This window comes from Musa acuminata, chromosome BXJ3-1, assembly GCF_036884655.1.
Source record: "Musa acuminata AAA Group cultivar baxijiao chromosome BXJ3-1, Cavendish_Baxijiao_AAA, whole genome shotgun sequence".
NCBI lineage: Eukaryota > Viridiplantae > Streptophyta > Magnoliopsida > Zingiberales > Musaceae > Musa > Musa acuminata.
Genome location: NC_088349.1, coordinates 14239851 through 14260680, shown reverse-complemented (window position 1 = coordinate 14260680; position 20830 = coordinate 14239851). Strand labels below are relative to the sequence as shown.

The following is a 20830-nucleotide window of genomic DNA, read 5'->3' as shown; positions in this document are numbered from 1 at the left end:
TGGAAAGGGAAACAATTGGAGCAAAATAAAGGTTACAATGGGGGGGAGGTGTGTGTTGATAGATGTGACGATCATATTAATACTTATGAAAGTAGCTGATGTTGAAGTTTCTACACCAATAACGCACGTACAGGCAGAAGAGGCATAGTGTAACCCAACGTATAGGGTATGTTGATGCAAGAAAGTTTTCGTTGTACTCTTAGCCACTGACACGGTTACTTTTGGGATCAGATATAGAAATATATTGGGACACGCAACATGGTCATGTCGACCAGATGCGAACAGGTCAGGCTCTTTGCATGGGGTCGGTGGTGAGTGGCATTAGGAACAAAAAAGCACATGACACTTGAAACTTTTATGTGGTGTCATTGGTCGAGTTTCACAATGATAATTTGGATGATTCACATACTAAAATTGTTTCCGACCGTGGACTCGTAACATGTTGGTAGGTGTGCAGGACTTTTCTTTGGCTTAATTGCTAAAAATTTATGACTAATTGAACCCAACATCGATAGGTATTAATCTCGAGACACAACATGTGACTCGCATTCCAATCTTCTGATCTGTGGTTTTTTTTTTCTCTTTCTCCATGTGATCATGTGATGTCGTTTGAGATATCCTAATAATTTTTTTTATATATTAGTCCCTTATAAGCTTGATCATGATTTTGAAATCAATGATTCTTGTTTTCTATAATCATAAATCAAAATCGATTTTGGAGCCCTGAATGATTCAAAATACTAATTGTATCAAATATTATTCGTTTATGTTTTGGATCCCATCCATCGTTTAAACCTAATCAAATTGATCGAGAAAATTTACAATTAAATTAGGAGATGAAATATATAAAATTGGGTCCATACTAATTGTTGCTTGGAAAACATGGGATTGGTTTAGGGGTTGGTGGGATGCGGCCTTGAGAACCAAAGATTATACGGAAGAGTAACACAATACTGTGCTGCAGTTAATGGTGGTTGGCCTTCGACTTGGGCTGGAATTGTCTTTTGTCAGCCTCCAATCACTGTAGTATCTCACCAACAAGCTACCAACCCACGATATATCATCTCCTATCACAAGCAAGCACTGCAATACCTGAATTCCATAAACATGTTGAGGAATGCCAGAGCAAGGAGGAAGACATCAGACATGATCCCATTGGGTTGGAATAGCTTTCACTAGTAAGGCCAGTCCAATTATACATGTGCTCCCACATCCCCTACCACATATTGACTACTTATTTCCCCATCAAATCAACCTAGTAACCATATGAATTAAATGTGTAATACATGAACAAGATACTCTACTTATAAGGTAGAAAAGAATTAACATAATTTGGAAACAGAGCAGTTTATAAAGGCTGGGAAAGGGGGCAACATACATTTGTGTCCCCAGAACCTTGACTTGCAGGTTTCGCACCCCGCCTCCCCTCCCCCAACAAAAAAAGGGGGAAACAACAAGGAGCATCTCACCACACATCCCTCAGATATCTCCCTTCCATTTGTAGACTCTTCACTAAACTCTCGGTCTTAGAGCTATCAAGAGATCCCTGAAGCAGAGTAAAAATGCACTGAATAAGACACCAAGAAAAAACAGAACACAAGAATAGTCTAATTAAGAATGATGGCTTTCAAGCATTAAATGTAGCTCTCTCATGTGAGATGGTTCATATTCGGTGGCAGATGAAAGAAAAGAGCATGCTGAATGCCCAGCCATCATGCTTTTTGTTCAGCCAATAATGCTCCTATGAGGAGTTTCTTCTGTGAATCCATGACTATCATGCTGAATGCCCAGCAATCAAACCACAAAAAGTAGTGTTAATCCATTTTCACTATTAAAGCATCATGCCAACTCGACTACCTTAGCTCTTCATCTTTTCTTGGTTTGAAAAGATAAATTCAAAAGGTACTTATCCCAAAGCTGGACAGGACACAAGAGTACTGGCTTAGCTTCTGGTTAATTAATTTGACAAAAGTAGCTTTCAGGTTTTTAAGGTATCCAGAATCTAGGCTCAGTTGAGGTACATAAGACCATAAGTGAAACTTTTACCCCTGGCAGGTATCCAGAACAACCAAATCTAATCTGGATTTTGACAATGACAACTCAAATTAATGACATTGAACAGTAAAGATCCGAATCAATGCAATACTTCGAGCATGGTTGCGGAGTATGTACCTGCTCTTGGACTATAGTGTGAAGAACCCTGTGAACATCTCTAGCCATACCCTTAGCATCGCCGCACACATAAACATAACCACCTTGGGAGATGATATTCCAAACACTGGATGCCTGCAAATTTTGCCACATGATTATTGGCAAAAAGATGTAAATATTAAATTTAGAGCTAACTGACTCCAAAATTATATGAAGAAGGATAGCAGAAGTTTATCCAACTTTTTCAGTCATTTTATGCTGCACATATTCCTTGGTTGGACCCTCACGAGAGAAGGCAACAATCAACTCAGACAGTACTCCTCTATCAACAAAATTGTGCAACTCATCCTCATAGATGAAGTCCTGCAAATTTAACACAGCATAAACAAAGTGAGAAAATAAAATATTTTATCCATTCTAAACTTTTATTCAATGCACTATATGTTATCAGCACCATTTTGCGGTTCCTGCATCCAAAGAAAAAAATAGCATGACCAAGCTCCACACCAGACTCTTTTAATGCCTCCCTCTCCTGAAAACGGCAAGAAATTAAGTCGTCAAAACAACTATTCCTCTCAAGAATGTATGTATTCAAGTGAAAGAGGAACTGTAAAGTGTATTTGCAGAAATGTGACTCTTAAATAAAAACCTGCAAGAAGCCTCTGAAGGGTGCCAACCCTGTGCCTGGACCAATCATGATGATGGGCAGAGAAGGATCTGCAGGCAGTTTAAAGTTTGACTGTCTCACAAATATAGGAGCCCAGCCGCAATCTTGGCTCTCTTCCAATGGAATAGAATTCTGTACAAATAAGAAGTAAAAGGTGAAGTAACATGAAAAAGAATCAAGGAAAAATGGACACCAGCAGTTGCTATATGTCAGTTGAAGACCTTATGAGACCAAGGACTAAATTACAAGAACACAGGACTCAGTATAAGAGGATCAATGCTCAAGTCAGCTATTCAATTCTTAGTTTGCATTCAGCTTAATGATTTTAGTTTTAGGTCTTAGAAGCGATGTTCAATGAGTTCAATTCAGGCAGTCCTATCCAGTTCCGTAGTTTCCATCAAGCTTCACGGTTCTCATTATATGTCTTGGACACATTGTTCAATGAGTTCAATCAGACATTCTTACAAAAGCTTTCATAGGTAAGAAAACTAGATAGTAACTAAAGTCTCCAATAGCTCTCTCTTCTTCCCTGAACAAATGTTCAAACAATATAGTTAGTATAATTATCGGTTACATCGATTCAGTGGAATTTATCCATACTGATGCACAATATGGTTGATCCACATTCCACAACACTGCAACTGATGGCTTGTTTTGAGTTCTTGAAGGAAAAATGCTATATGCGGTGATCAGAAGGTTAATTGTACCAAGAGGCAAAATGGCAAATTATATATTAACAATCTAACCTACAACTGAAGAATGCTTTGAATGCTCAAAAGATATATGCCATACCCACTGATCAGAAGGTTAATACGGGAGAGGCATATACAGAACAATCTAAGTTGCGACTTATGCCTTGGTTTGCATTCTTAAGAGAAAATTAGGCACTGATCAAAAGGATATAAAATGACATCAAAAAGAAAATAACTATCCATCAAGAAGTCGAAGACTGCCAGCAGCTCAGCTCAATTATTCAATAAAGGCAAATAAAAAAGTAAATGTACATGAGAAATTACCTTCATCCAAGTTGAACAGACCCCTTTATGAATCCTCCCGGTTGGTAACTTCTCATGTACTAATGCACACGTCACATGTATTCGAGTTGGTGCCATCCTGAAAGAAATGAATAATCAACTCTAAGTCTGTTACATCATCTGAAGCAATCATGAAAAGTTTTAAAACTAATTATTACCTTGGAGAAGATGATATTGAATAATATCTAGGCTGCAACCGGGGGGAGATTGCAGCAAAGAAGACTCCTAGTGGAGGCTTTGCAGAGGGAAATTCAGCCATAACTTCTAGGAGACTCCTTTGACTAGCAACAACCCATTGAGAATATTCATCCTGCACAAGAATAATGGAGTAAGAAATACAAAACCCTTACAGAAGACTATTACAGCGTCGGAATGTATGCTAACCTTTCCAATTGGGGAAGCCAAAAATCTAAGTCGCTCAGCTTCACTGGGATCTGAAGCATGTGCAGCTAAGGCAACTAATGCACTCTGTACATATCATGTACAAAGAATTTAAACATGAAGTCCAGATTAAGACATCATAAATTGTACAAAGGAAAAGATGTCACCTTTTTGGGTGAATTTAGAAGATCAGCGTATCGAGCAAGTGCAGTTCTTAAGGTGCACGGAGACGGGAAAGGAGGTGATAAAGAGCCTCCTCCAAGTGGTGTACCATCCTCCTTGTCAGCAGAGATTGAGAAAAATGTGTCTGGTGAATAACCTAACAACCTTTCAGCCTCCTCGACAGTCTCAATACAATTCTCTGCAAATACCCCAACATGATCTCCCGTTTCATACCTAGTAAATGAGTCTTTCCAATGGTTAGGCAGAACCAGACCAGCAATATTTGGTCAAACTTAAACTAGCAATTTGCCTACTTCAAAGAATGGACACCATCAAGCAGAAGCCTAGAGACTAAAAATAAAAGCAGGTAGTGTGCAGTTCATGTACAAAAACTCAAATTTAGCAGTTACGTAAAGGAAAACTGAATCATATCAGATACACAAAAAGAATTTTTTGACCATTCACTGTTGCAAATGGGAAAGGTAAAGAAACTGACAGGCCTTAGCATGGTAAATAACAAGATTGTATGGAGTACATAAAATCAGTAATCACTTAAAAATGAGGTTTGATACTTGATGATTTTAAGAATAACCAACAAAATTTACAGGTTTGAAATCAAACATTATTGGATTGATAAAACTATTAGGTCTCATATGATATTTTCTTAATGCTCAAGAAATATGAAACTGGGCAAGCAGGTAAGCTGATGCTACCACTGCAAAGATTAGCATATTCAGCACCAAGTGTAGATTAAGAAAATTCAAATAGCACGCAAAATATGTTTCACCTTCTGTAAGCAAAATGAAGAATGATGCTTGTTACAATTACAATAACATGGAGATTATACCAACTAAGCCAAAATAAGTCATTTGATAGTGACGTTTGCCAGAACCATGTGGATGAACATATAATGACCAGAAAATCCACATATTTAAGGGTCCCAAATAGTTTCAGCAGAAAACAATTCCTTTGTGAATTATGCTTCTCTCATATCAATTTACTCTTTCATCTATACAGCATTCACTGAAAAGACTAGATTAGATGGGGAGCAGAGGATTATTGACAATCTTCAATGCACTTACAGAAAAAATTGTCAAAATGCTTCAGTGGGCACATGCAGGTCCATCTAGCAAAGTGAAATTGGTTCTAGTAGTAGGAAACAAGCAAAACATCAGAAAAGGATGCAAAATAATATCAAAGAAACCCCCACCCTCCTTCATCTCTCTAGATGAATATTTATAGATTTACAACATATGCTTCGGACTATTAGACAGAATTTATGCAGATTAGCTGCTTGGACAAACAACATAACAAAATTTTCAAAATATAAGTTGGTTATTGTCCCGCCAAGCAAATTGGCACATCAATGTATTCAGTTAATCAAACAAGATGCATATAACTGCACAGCAATCAATAAATGGTCATGCTTCACAATGACATTCTAAATTAAAGGAATCTTACGTAAGAGCAGTGCCAGCAATATCAAACTCCAAATGGATGCAGGATCGATCTGAAACTGGACTATGAAGCTCCAGCCGCACAGCCACATTAACCCTTGAAGGACCACATGTTGTGTTAGTTATGCATTCCATAGGTTAATTAATCCTACTGTTGGTACATGGAACTTGTGAATAGAAAAACTTATACCTGCATGGATGATGTATATCATGACTAGCATGGCCATTTGCAAGATTCCAACTCTTTTCAAGGTAAGAAGTTTCTTCAGGCTTGACAAAGACAATTCGGTATTCAGGAACAGCAGCCATATAAGGAGTAGATGCACCTGAAACATCATTTTCATCCCGAAGCAACTGATCCAACTCTGGCCAGAGAAGTTCCCTCCTGGCAATATAACATCTCTATCATTAGAGTGAACAACGAAATAAACCAGTACAACAAAAAAGAGATGAAAGGATATGTAAAAGTATTGTTCATAATTCATACCATGCAGTGAAGTCATCCTCAATACACTGATCATCATCACCCAGCCCCAGGGGAACAATACGCTTTCCACCTATCATGGAACAAAAGGAGAGAAAAGCAATCAGCTTTGAGTACCACAAATCAAGTAATTACCATGCATTAAATAGAAAAATGGGAACAAAATGTCTTCCATTATATATATAAATAAATATATATATATATATATATATATATATAATGGAAGACATTTTGTTCCCATTTTTCTATTTAATGCATGGTAATTATATATATATATATATATATATATATATATATATATATATATATATATATATATATAATGAACAGCCGTTTAAATGAGTCTGACACTCATCACAATCCATTAAAATGACGATGACAGTTACAACCTATATCATTTCTCATTTACATATAGTTTTTTATTATGATGAAATTGGACTTTAACAGGATTAATGGGAAAATGGTCATCATTGACCAAATGACCATCAAAAAATTATAAAGACTAAAATAATTGCTTAAAAGAAAAATTTTCAAGTCAAAAGTCATGCTTCAATTAAAAAGCAAACACAAAATGCTTCCTAAGTGTCTTCTTTAATGGTGATTCAATATCAGAATAAAAATCAGAAAAGGAGGAATAATTGATCAATGGGGGTTGAATTACATGGAATCCATTGCACTGCTTGCAGTTCATATCAATGTCATTCTAACATGAACAATGGGTCAACTGCTGTTTTACCAGTGATTTCTGCAGTAGTACAATGTAATGCATCTCCATCAAATTTATAACAGCCATAACATGTAACTGTTGGGCGCATTAAAACGAGCGATAAACAACTTAAATACATTTATTGAAGTGTAAGAAAACAAGTAACTTTTTTGAAGATATCAACTAGCTTAGTTGGTAAAAACTTTGAATATCGTAAGGTCCTAGGCTCGAATCCCCGCCTTGGCCATTTATCCTTTACAAAAAATAAAAACAAAAAACAAACAAGTAATTGTGACCATTGTCATCTATATATAACTGCCAGCTTCCCTTACAATTTTAAACACAAAAACAAACAGAACATATACAATATTACTAAATAAATATAGAGTACAAATTAGTCAAAAACAAAGTCCAAATTATGTTAGCATAAGATGCTAATATAATCAACATTAGAAGAATGAATCAAGATCCAGGAGGGGAACATAGGAAATCAGCAAGTACCCATAGATTAAAAGTTGAATCTATTTAACAATTCTATCTAAATTCAGAGACATGTGATTGGACATTGAGAGCTAGAATTTCAATTAGCAGATTTAATGACTTATGTGACAAATTAATATGAACATTATGATGGAATTAACAGATAGAACATTTATCAAACTCCTGAAATGTCCCTTGACGTTCATTTTATACTCCAAATGAGGTATAACCATGACTTATAATTATCAAAAGGCAAACTTCATATCTTTTCCAACTAGCATAGTTTCTAAAGTGCAAGTTAAACTTTCTTCAAGGAATGAGATATACACATTACTCAATCCATTAGGTCAGTCATCAACAGAAAAAAAAAATTACATCTGATGGATAAAATCATGAAAAACATCAAAGCTGCCAATAAAAAAATAAAAGATTTTGAAATGGATAAAAACAAACAAAAGGTGTTTACAACTTATGAAAGCAACACATTATATAACATGAACAACACTCACAGAACAAATGACAGAAGTAGTGACTTTAAACAGTCAAATGAGTATACCTTGGTTAGCAAGCATTTCATCAATCACCTTAGCAACCTTTTTCAGTTTCGGGAACATAAGGAGAACATATGTCAGCAAGGAATTCACAAAACAAGAAGATATGCAATAAGTTGATTACAATAAAACCTTATTGAAATGCTCATATTGTCGGTTGCCCAAACCAAACACAGAAAACTGAAGATTTTCTAGCCAATTTTCTCTCTCTTTCCCCTGTAATCAATCAACAACCCATGACCACATCATGAATCCGCAATTATCAGGGGTAAACTTCAATGAAATCAGCATGTTTCTCAACCTCCGTAAACCATTTGAAGAACCGTGCAGCATTATCAGTAGGCTCTCCATCTCCGTACCTGTAGTCATCACATTAAAATTAGGAGGAAACTGATATCCTAAGGTAAATAGTTTCATTGTTCTCAACTTACGTGGCCATGAAGAACAAAGCTAAGGTCTCTTTTTTCATCTTCTCCTCGTACTCATCATCGTCAGCAGCATATTGATCCTATGTTTTGAGAAAGTACAGACGGTTAATATCAAGTCGTCAAAGATCATCCATAAGAATTCTCGAAGTATCTCAATAACAGAAAATGATCTTACCAGATCAACTACTTTAAATGCGGTATTATGGTATCGCGATTTAGCCTCGTCCGCGAGCGCCTGATACGGAGGAGAAAAAAAGAAGATGAAAAAAAGGTTAAAGACGCTAATTTGGAAAAGATTACTTCGAATAGAATCCTCTGCGATCAAACCCTAACCTTAGCGAACCCCTCCGCCGTCCCGGTCTGCGTACCAAAGAAGACAGTGACCTTCTTCTTCCCGTCGTCAACCTCCGCCTCAGGCTGGACCTTCACCACCAGCGGCTTCGGCAGCGAGGGTGGTTTCTTGCCGAGCGATCGTCGGAAGAAGAAGATGAACGCGCACCCGACAAGCACGGCGACAGAGGTGGTAAGGATGGCGAGGAGCTGCTGGTTCTCGGCGATCGCTGCCGCCGCGCCGGTCCCAGGAGGGAGGCCATCGCCGCGGAGGATGGCCGACAGGAGATCGAGCGGCGAGGGCTTCGCCGATCCCGACCGCATCGTGGCGGATCGGGATGGACTCGAAGCAGCGAAGTCTCTCTCCCTCTCTCTCTCTGGGTTGGGAGGGAGAGAGAGAGAGAGAAGACAAGGAGAGAGAGAACAGTGAAGGGTCGTCGGTAGTGGGAGAGACGAGACGAGACGGGAGGAGACGAGGGTGGTTATAAGGGCGGCCTTCGTCTCCCTCCAACGCCCAACTGAGTACTGGCGGGGTGGCACCGGCGTCGAAAGCAGAGTCGTAACGGAGCAAGATACCCAGAATGCCCCCCCCCCCCCCCCCCCCCCCTCCCTTAAAGACGTCGCGCTTGGTTACCGTCGCCCGCCGATGCGTCTCACCTGTCGAACGTAACGCCCGCTACGGCGGCTTGCTCTTTGGCTTCGTGCGGCACCCGAGTGCGACCCGCGATACTGGCGGACGGTCAATCGCCAATGACGGATCGCGTATCCACTGGTTCACGGAACCCATCAAGTGGGGGCTAAAGAAAACAGTTTGTGTGGTTCCCGCGAACGGACGTCTGTGAACTGGGCGGCCAGCAAGTCCGGCCCTGCAATAAATCCTTCAGCACATCTTGCCCAGTCTAGGTTGCTCCCTCTCTTTGTTATCCACTCTCGAACCAACAAGAAGAAATAACAATCAACATTTAGCATTAGCTAGTTTGAATAAAGTTTTCATAAATAATATTAATAATGTTAATTAACAATCAAATAACAATCTGGCTACTGAGAAAAGATTTTTGCTAGAGTGTATATATGTTGTGTGCTAAATTCTGTAGATTTCAATACAAAGTTACTTCACATGAAGCCTCGACATTAAAGAGGACGGAGCGGGGTGCAGCGAACAGTCTGTGCCCTCCCTCAATACCATATACCATATTGCACAACAACAATCAACTCCTTGATTCAATGTCAAGGTCTCCCTGGGTCTACCACATTAAAATAAAAGAAGGAGATTTCACAACCACCCACATTAAGAGCCTCGGCAAGAGGCCCATGTCATGAAGAACTTAATATTGTGACAGACCGACCCAGCTCATCGATTTAATCGTTCAATTAATTTCTAGAAATAAATTAACCAAAACAGAAAAAATATGAATATAAAGGAGATGCAGAGTTCACGCTTTTTTTTTAATTATAATAAATTTGAAGAGAAAATCGATTATAAATTTTTGTAACAAAAAGGAAAATTTTAAATCTGAAAGTGTCTCTTCTCATGTGGATTTATTTTCTGCTTTTGTATCGACTCCCAATTGATAGGTACTACTACACTCATCCAAGTTCATAAACTTAATTGGTTGGCTCTCTCAAAGATTTATCTCTAAATGAAATCTAATGATGAAATCCGACATGCTGTCACAACTACATGTTGTATATACAAAACATACTTTATACTCCTACATGCTGTAGCTAAAAAGTACCTTAGTGTTCTTCCAATTTACAGGAATTAGTACGCAGAATCATGTTTTCTAATATATATGTCTATCGAGCATGACGACAAGTTAACTCACAAGTCTTCTTCTGTCAGCACTACTTCCTTCAAGGGCAACATATATAGGTCACACTACTGGTTAATGGTTTAAAGTATACACTGACATTCGATTGACCCACCCACAACTCTTCTTCCATCAATCATTACCGTGTCCCATAAATACCAAAAAGGCACTTGAGGATCAATGTTTAGCTACTTGTTTGCATCAGACAATCTTTGCATTCTACTTTGGTTGACCGGACCATTCTTTTAGCATTCAGCAAAGAATAAGACAACTCACTGCTCGAAGCAACTCTGTGATCATCCAGAGTAGAACCTTAAGTCAAATACAAATCCCTTTACCCTCGATAATTTTTTTCACTCTCTTTAGATCTACAAAGTATTTTGTCATATATCCTCCCTCACCAAAACTTGGCAATATATATGGTGCTCAATGAAGAATCTCATGTAGATTTTTTTTTTTCCATTCTTGAAATTTTTAATGCTCTAAAGACACTAGTTCTATAAATCCAAAAATATTTATCAACCCCAACAAGGATTATGATTGATCTTATGGCATCAATTTCATTGTTCAAAGTACTACTACCAATATGAATTCTGCCCATTGATCCTAGGTTTTATGGCCTACATATATATTCTTGGGCTGCGCCATGCGCTAGAGTATAACAAGGGACTTTTACATATATGTCCATTCAAGGTTAATTGCGATGAAGACTCCAAAACCTTGATCATTTTCAAAACACAAACGAAACAAATAGAAAACATATAATAAAAGTTTATAGTTCACTAAATCATTTTAGTGATTCTGCAAGAGATGCAATGAAATATCAAAATGAATTCTAGCAAGCATGCAAATCTAAGGAACGGGAAAGCCCATTTACATTTTGTGTATATTGATAGTGAATTATAAACTAAATCTTTCTTCACAAAGCTCAGTTTGAGATTTTCAAAATGTAATGGAGCACATAAGGCATTCATACAACTCGGCTATTTTAATCGAGAAGAATAATTCTTTTCAGTTTGTGATGATTGTTCTCTAACTCTAGAAAAAATAAATAAAAAGAACAGGAGAACCATCAAGCTTTATCACGGATTTTTAGAAAAAATTATTCTAGATAAAGATATCAATAAAAAATCATCGTCGACTAATTGATCTAGAAATTCTAAAAATTATATTGAAAATTAAAAAATCTTTTGATTGGACTTCTTTTGTATTAAACGTACTCATTTACTATCTAGGTATCCTAGAAATCATAACTTAAATTTGACATACTAATTCTAATGAAGATTATTATTAGGAACCATTATTTTTATCAAGTTCTTATAAATAGTGGAGCTTCTTGTTATTGAATCAGACACTTCTTGCTTTTCTTACCCTCTTCTCTTACTATCTTACTTTCATGCTTTTCTTTTCTTCTCTTTTCTGTTAACTTCATTCTTCATCAGTTTAGTATCAGAGCCCATCAAGAAACCATTATGTTTCAACTAGTAGCAAAAACTTCAATCAATACTCAAGCAACCTTGAACCTCTAATGTCAATTCCTTACATGAGTTAGACTTGTGATTGCTGCTATGGAATTCCGTACCACCTAGCTCTCATTGAGAGCAAATTTTTTGAAAACTTTACTAATATATTTTATCAGAAAGAAAATTCATATATTTTATTAGATTATGGTTTTTATTGCTTCTACTCTCGTTTTCTCTTTTTTTTTCTATTTATTATCCTCTCTCTCCCCTTTAGCTATAACTATAATATCACTAAAATTTGAACCCTTAAAAGATATCTTAAAAAAAAACACTCAAAACAAGAAGGAAAAAAAAAAGTGATACAATGTGAAACCCAAACCAATCTTGATGAATCCCTAAACCAACAAAATGAGGTAAACACCTTTAGGATTAAGCTAGTAGATCATGATACAATGTTGAACTAGTTTTGTGACTAAATGACCTAAGTCCTCAGAGCTCTCCAACACTTTGAAAAATGACCCATGAATGAGAAGGTTGATGAGTCGATTAGGCAATATGTCCATTTTATATAATCTATAACTTTAAATCAAGGAATTTTACATACTCCTCAAGTCCCAATTCAAACAAATCCTAGGTCCACCTATAGGGCACCTGTTCATAATCATGCTCTAATAATTCTTGATGATCAAGCTTTTAACCTTAACAATGAATTCTTAAAACTATTAAAAATCTACAAATTTGAGTAATGGGCCAATGAGTTCAGTTTGCTAATGGGAAAATAACTAGAAATGTTAAAGTGGATGTGTTGAACTTTGATAGTAGGTTTGACCCAAATGTGTTTGTTTACTGGTTAGATTGTTGAATCTCAGATTTTGATGATGAAATCAACTGTAATTTGTTTGATCTAATCTATATGTTGAGAAAAGTATGTAGGATTAACTACGATAGCAGTAAGACATAAAGCAGGTGTTGTGCCGGAGTCAAGATCAAGATCACGTTGGAAGTTCAAGAGTTCGTTGGAAGTCCGGATGTTCGTCGGAAGTTCTGCCGAAACCAACCAAGAAGTCCAGGAGCTTACCAAAGAAGCTCATCGGAACTTGCCAAGAAGATCGTCGTAAAGTCCAGGAGCTTGTCAGGAGTCCGCTGGAACATTACCGAGAGTTCGTCGGATGTTCGCCGGAAGTACGTCGGAAGAGCAATTGACGCACCGGAACAAGAAGCACTGTAAATTATGTTTTAATTATCGTAGTTAGAGCGTAAATTAAGTTAGGATTGAGAGGTAATCCCACTAACTTAATTATGGGCCAACTGGGCCCTTAACAGGGCTGAATTGGGCCAAATTGAGCACCCAATTCAGCCCCTGAAAACATGGCCGGCCGTGGCACCGCTTGGAAGGCAGTGCCCCTGGTTTTTTTTGCGATGGTACCGCCTGCAGTAGTGCTGCCAGCGATGGTACCGCCCCGGTTCGGCGGTGGTACCGCCCAGTGACATATCAGGGTGATAGTACCGCCCAAAAACGATGGTGGTACCGCCAGTACCCCGGATTCCGGAGATGTGACACTTTTTGGCTCCAATTTTGAAGCCATTGGGGCCTATAAAAATCCCACCCTTTTCTACATGAAAGGACATGAAACCTATTGGCATAATCTTGAGTTCTTGAGTCTTAAAGTGTTGTAAAAGTTAGAATTCTCCTCCTTCATCTCTTAGCCTTGTAACCATCCAAGAAAGAGGAGTGAGACTTGTAAGGGTTCATCTCCTAAACCCGAGAAAAGGAAAAAGTGCTGTAAAGAGGTATTCGGTCTTCACCTATTGAAGGAAGGCCTATAGTGGACATCGGTGACCTCGACGGAGGAGGAATCCGATAGTGGATGTAGATCACATTGACCGAACCACTCTAAATCTGGTTTGCATTTTATTTTGAGCAATTTTCTTTAACTGCAAATCATTTCATAGCAAAGTGTTTCTTCTCCTCATCTTGCTTTCACTACACTTACGCTCTCTTACGTTTTAAAGTTACTATCTTTCCGAATCGATTTCCTTTGAACGTACGAAATATTTTTTGAAATCGAAAGAAGTTTTCCGTTGCACTAATTCACCCCCCCTCTTAGTGTCGCTCTTGATCCTAACATAGATAACATCGAAAACTACTTTGAGAAGTATGGAATGATTTGACATTGAATGTGTATGATTTAAAAAAAAATGAAATTGGTAGGGTTCGCTAGAAAATATTGACAACATGTCCAAATCTTGAAGTTATGAGAAGTCATGAAGTAAAAACTTATGGAAAAAAATTTTACCAACCTACTTTCGAAGCTAATTGATTAAATAATTATTAAACTTTAAATAGTTGAATTCTATGGCAAAATATTTGACCCAATTAAAGGAACTTTTACTCAAGTGTGAAATAGAAGACAACCAAATCATCATTGTTCGAATATTTGTTAATAGGTTGAGGTTTGACATTCAATGGGAAGTCTCCCCTAGTTTTCCCTACACATCACAGAAAAAGCTTCCTGACGAGCCCTTGAGATCGATCAAACTTTATCCAATTTATCAAGCATCTTCTCAATCTCTCGAAAATAGAACTATTTTCCAATCTAACCCAAGTAGTGGCTCTGTCAAGCAAAAAATCACCACTACTAGCAATAATCCTAGCCTAACCATGAATCATCCAACTCATTCAACTATTGATTCTCAAACAAGTTTGTCTTCAATCGGGTGTCATTATTGTCATAATAGAGATCATATTGTCTCTCATTGTCCTCAATATACCCTTACCTTAAAACAAAAATCAGAAGATCAAATCGAAAAAACAGACCAAGTATTTAAACCCGAAGCCTACTCACTTAACGAACAGAAACGAAAAATTACAGATGCCCATGTTAAAGTTGTAAACATTATTTCTCTCTACTAGTGATTCCAATGAATGAACAAGTATCATCCATACTTACATCCGAAGTAGGGAGAGAACTTGCAAATTGGTTATAGATGAGGATAGCACTATGAATATAGTTTCAAAATCTGTTATCAAAAGACTATGTCTTAAGGTCGAGTCATATCTAACCTCATTCAAAGTAGCTTGGGTTAACAAAACCACTTGACCCGTGATTGAAAGATATCTAGTACTAATAAAAACTAGGTGATTACCAGGATGAGATTTACTATAACATCCTACCAATGGATGCTACATATATTCTTTTAAGTCAGCCTTGGTTATATGACCTTAATGTTACCAATCATGAGAGAGAAAATACATGTCTTTCAATACAAACGCAAATCCATTATCCTGTGATCAGCAAAACCGTCAAAAAAGAACAAAACAAGAACTCCCATCTCTTCCATAAGCCCTAACCACTAAAGCACTCTACTTACGGAATCCTAAATCTTTTGAAGTAGAGAGCCTAGACAACAAACTTTTTTGTGACCATCATTGCTAGAAAAATTCCTAGCCCTTGCACTATTCATAGTCTAACTCTTAAGGTTAAATCCTTATTAAATGAATTTTCTGATGTCATACCCGCAGAATTACCCAATGGGCTACAATTATAGGAAATTTAACATGTCATTAACCTTATCCCAAGATCGTAGCTCCTTAATCTCTCACATTATAAAATTTATACTAAAGAGCGATGTGTTAAACAAGCAAGTTGAAGAACTTTTAGTTTAAGGCTTTGTTAGATATAACCTCAACCCTTGCATTGTCTTTGCCTTGTTAACTCCTAAGAAAGATGAGTCTTAGAAGATTTATGTTAAAAGCCGAGAGATCAACAAAATAATAATCAAATATCACTTCTCAATTTCTCGACTTGAGGATATGCTAAATCTTCTCATTTGATCTAATTGGTTATTGAAACTTAACCCAAGAAGTGGATACCATCAAATTCGTATTAGACTTAGTGACGAATGAAAAACAATATTCAATACTCAAAATGGCCTATACGAATGGCTAGTGCTCTTTGGTCTATCCAATGCCTCAAGCACTTTTATGCGCTTCATGAAGAAAGTTTTACAACCCTACATAGGTAAATTTATTGTAGTCTACTTTAATGACATCTTGATTTTTAATAAGACCAAAGAGAATCATTTAGAATATCTTTGACAGGTTCTTACTACTTTTCGAGTTATTAAGTTCTATGTCAATATGAAAAAGTATTCGTTTGTGTAAACATATGTCCTATTCATAAGTTTCATCATTTCTACCCAAGGTGTTGCCATTGATCCAGAAAAAATCTGTATCATTTTAGAATGGCCTAAGCCTAAAACCCTTTCTGAGGTTTAAAGTTTCCATTAATTAGTCTCTTTATATAGAAGATTCATCATAGGGTTTAGTTCTATCATGACACCTATCATCGATTGCCTAAAAAAGGTGAGTTTTATTTGACCCTGACCGCTACTAAAGCCTTTGCTAACATCAAAACAAAAATGTCTGCCGCTCCTATTCTTAAGCACCCTGAGTTTAATAAACCCTTTGATGTCACTTGTGATGCCACTAGTATACGTATAGGAGGAATTCTTAGTTAAGAGGGTCGACCTATCGCCTTTTTTAGTAAGAAACTCAATGAAGCAAAATAATATTATTCTATCAACAACAAAGAATTTTACGTGATTGTACAATATCTTAGGTATTAGAGATATTACCTTTTACCGCAAGAGTTTGTCTTATTGTCTAACCACCAAGCCCTAAAGTACTTAAATGTCCAAAAAAAGTTAATACTCAATGTTCAAACTTTAGTCACATACATCGAGAATTCCAAGATAAAAATCATCGTGAACATATGGACTTCATTCCTAGAGATGGTTATTCTTTTGAATCTCCTAGAGTATATCTTCCTCGATCCTCCCATCGAGACCTCCTTGTTTGGAAAATACATATGGGTTGATTAGCATGTCACCTAGGCCGAGAGAAGACCATTGCATTAGTCGAGAATGGATTTTCTTAGCCTTCCTTAAAGCGAGATGTTGCTCAAGTGGTGTCGCAGTATTGCACCTGTCAAATTGTCAAAATTCGCAAACATAACAATACTAGCCTATACACCCCTTTACCCATTCCACATTCACTAAGGCAAGATGTGAGTTTAGATTTTGTCCTTGAACTTTCCAACATAGTGACTATGATTCTATTCTGATTGTTGTTAATCAATTTTCGAAAATAACCCATTTTATCATATGTAACAAGACCAATAACACCTCATACATCGCTAAATTGTTCTTTCGTGAAGTGGTTAAATTGCATGGCTTGCCCTTAACTATGGTGTTCGATAGGGATGTGAAATATGTTAGTTGCTTTTGAAAAACTATGTGAAAATTGTTTGGCACAACATTGAAGTTCTCTTTAATCTTTCACCCCTAGACTAACGGTCAAGCTGAGATTGTTAACTGTTCCCTAAGAAATCTTCTTAAAAGTTTAGTTAGGGAGAAACTCAAAAATTGTTTCTTAACCTTACCCACTGCAGATACAATAACTCAGTCAATCACTCCATCGAAAAAAGCTTATTTCAAATTGCCCTCAACTATACTCCTCGAACCCCATTGACCTTACACCCATTTTCCTTAACTATCGTGCTTTAGAACCAAGCCACTCCTTCGCTCAACATATTCATGATTTGCACGCTAAAATTTAATGTAAAATTATCCTAAGTAATGAAAGATACAAATTTACTGCTAATGCACATCGTAGAAGTCAAGAGTTTTAAGTTGGGGATTATGTCTTAGTTTGCATTTGCCTTGAGAGATTCCCTAAAACCTCATTCAAAAAGTTACATGCCCAAGCCATTAATCCTTTTCCCATTATCCAAAAACTAGGATCTAACGCATATATGCTCGAATTACCTTTTGAATTAAATATTAGTCTAGTTTTCAATATGGAGGATTTAACTCCATATCATGGTACTTTTGAATCTTCTTCTTTGTTTACCGATGTTCTTGTAGATGATAATCCTCTGAAAAACACTGATTCTCCGACAACATAGGGATGACGTAGAGACCATTCATCATGATTATCTTGTTACATCTACTACATCATTATTCAACACTTTCTTGTAGTTCCAGTTTCCTTCGAGCTTTGAAAATAGACATACTCATATATATATATATATATATATATATATATATATATATATATATATATATATATATATATATATATATATATATATATATATATATATATAGTTCCATTTTTTACTTTAATATCTGAAGTCGAGTTTTTTACATAAGGTTATCCTATCCCCAACAAAGAATGAGAAACACTTCTTGTTTGATTTTCAATTATCTTTGAACTCTGCTTTAACTTTTATTTTTATTTTTTATATGAAATTTTTATTTGAATCATTTTTCATTATGTTATATCCTAAATTAAGTGAGGTGATTGTCTAGCTTCCGATGCCACTTAAATTACTTTGGAGGAACTTCATAACTTTATACTAGACTTATTGGACCAATACATTGCATATTGAGTTCTTTTCCATTGGAAGAGAATGATGGAGTATACTTGAGCTTTATAAAATATTTTAGAAAAATATATTCTAAGTAAAGATATCAACGAAAAGTCAATAATTAATTAGCCTAGAAATTCTAAGAGTTACATTTAAAATTGAAAAAATTTTCTAAGGACTCCTTTTGTATTAAATGCATTTATTTATTATTTAAAAATCCTACAAATTATATTTTAGATTTCTAAAGTGCATACTAATTCTCTAAGAATTATTCTTGAGAATTATTATTTTCATTAATTATTCAAAGACTCCTAAACCCTTATAAATAATGAAGCTTATTAATAGATCAAACACTTCATATTTGAATAAAAAAAAAACACTTATATCTTCTCTCTTATTCTCTTACATTCTTCTTTTGCTATCTTGCTCCGTTACTTTTTCTCTAGTCTTTTTTGCTACTTTGTTCTACATCAATATCATTTATCATTACATCTAAACAAACAAAAAGAACAGGATGTCATGATGTAATTATATTTAAACTATACAACATATAAACACAAGAAAACACCGCATGAGCTGAAGTTTTGAACTACCTGCGATGACTAGCTTCTTCTAGATGCTGCTCCACCATCTGCTCCTCCAAACTCTTCATCAATACCATCAAAATGATATTCTAACATATTGGTAGATGCTACAGAACCATCACCCATATGAGCATCATAGGTTGATCTAAGGCTAACCCTACATGTATCATCATTTCTTAATTGCTGCCAATCCCTTGATGATCTGAAGCTGTCTAAGACATGAGAAACGATACAAGAGCTCCACCAATTGCCATCATTCCCAAGGAAACTCTTCAAATATAGCATCACTCTATGGCCCATGCTCAGTGATACAGTCCCCAAACACCACCAATTGAGGCACTTCTTCATGAATAATACTCAACATCTATCATTTCTGAGAACCATTGATCCGCATATATGATGGCCAAGAGTGAGGGTGTTCTTGTTCGGCATGTTATTGCACTTCCATATAGTTGCCAACATACAAACAATGCCTATCTTTGCAGCATCTTCTTTTCATGGTAAGCTATGCACGGACCTCATCAACTAAATCAACCATGTTGAGCTCCCTCGACACAATTGGTTCTATTCGGATGTTCCAGTTGTTGCCAAAGAGACTGGACTGGACTGGACTGGACTGGCAAAAGATTCAAATAACTGAAATTTATCAGACAAAAAAAAAGTGTAGTTCGAATTCATGGGTTCTGCATAACAATATATGTAGCTAGATCTAAAGTAATCCACAGTTTGGCAACAATAAACCAGAAATAAGCCAACATGTATTATGATTTCATTACCCAAATATGAAAGTGCTCATAAATCAATCAACATCTGGTCAGTTCAAATAAGAGATAATTCATTAAAAACTACTGTGTCTGCAAGAGAGAGATCATATGGCTATTTCAATCAAATATATAAACCAATATTCTTGACCAAAAAAAAATATGAGAGAGAGAGAGAGAGATGGAAGTAAAGTAATTACAATAAATGCAAATGCATGAATTAAAGTTACCAACTATAGTTAACCTATCCTTTTACAAGCCGTAATATAATATTGTGATGATTAGCCTTTAAAAACAGAATGAACAATTACAAGCCTAATCCGTAGCATCAAAAGAACCCCTCAGCTCCCTTAATTTCAATTCATCCTTGTCATCCAACAACCAGAAATTTTCCAGTACAGACAATATATGGTTCTAACTCGGACGATCCAAAATCAACCCTTTCTGCGAGATAGAACAAAGTGAAACACCTGCAATGAATACAGTCCTAACGAATCCGAAATCTCAATCGCGAAAAACACCTAAGCAATCAACAGCATTATTACTTATCATCTACATCATCGAATCATTCATAAGAAACGATACACCTTCACAGACCATAAAGTAAAGCAATTACCTAGAAATCCCGACAAAGACGCAAAAACTGAAATCATAGACCGGACTCCCGACTTAGGAACGAAAACCTAGCCGTGTTCCCTCGGGCGACTGCTATCGGAGTGGATTAGATCAGAAGATCCAAACCCTAAGCACCCTCAGGCGAGCTTGCGAGGGAAAGGGCGAAGACGCCGGGAAGTCGTTGGCCAGTTCAAGATTTGCGAGCTAATAAGTCCGATCCATTAGTTGTCCTCTCTGTTACACTTGCAGTGACACTAGAGCCCGATAACCCGAGAATCCGCTGCAATTTTCCGGCACTGATCCTCAGCTAGGATCCGATATAGACAGTACT

The 20830-nt window shown here is 36.5% G+C and overlaps 1 protein-coding gene and 1 long non-coding RNA gene across 2 annotated transcripts; both read right to left on the bottom strand.

Moving 5' to 3' along the window:
• Positions 1–1147: 1147 nt before the first annotated feature.
• Positions 1148–9413, bottom strand: LOC135629439 (NADPH--cytochrome P450 reductase 3-like). Its single transcript, XM_065136790.1, has 18 exons — positions 8835–9413; positions 8677–8736; positions 8505–8581; positions 8375–8432; positions 8206–8289; positions 8079–8115; positions 6340–6409; positions 6043–6237; positions 5857–5949; positions 4401–4629; positions 4237–4320; positions 4011–4162; positions 3835–3931; positions 2801–2950; positions 2606–2683; positions 2392–2514; positions 2173–2286; positions 1148–1546 (listed from the first exon to the last, which is right to left on the bottom strand). Exons 1-18 carry the CDS (start codon positions 9153–9155, stop codon positions 1466–1468), a joined length of 2103 nt encoding a protein of 700 aa, XP_064992862.1. The 5' UTR covers positions 9156–9413; the 3' UTR covers positions 1148–1465.
• A 29-nt stretch (positions 9414–9442) lies between these two features.
• Positions 9443–20729, bottom strand: LOC135629440 (uncharacterized). The gene is made up of 3 exons (XR_010493225.1): positions 20501–20729; positions 19133–19739; positions 9443–9760 (listed from the first exon to the last, which is right to left on the bottom strand). It is a non-coding gene; the product is annotated as an uncharacterized LOC135629440 (long non-coding RNA).
• Between the last annotated feature and the right edge of the window lie 101 nt (positions 20730–20830).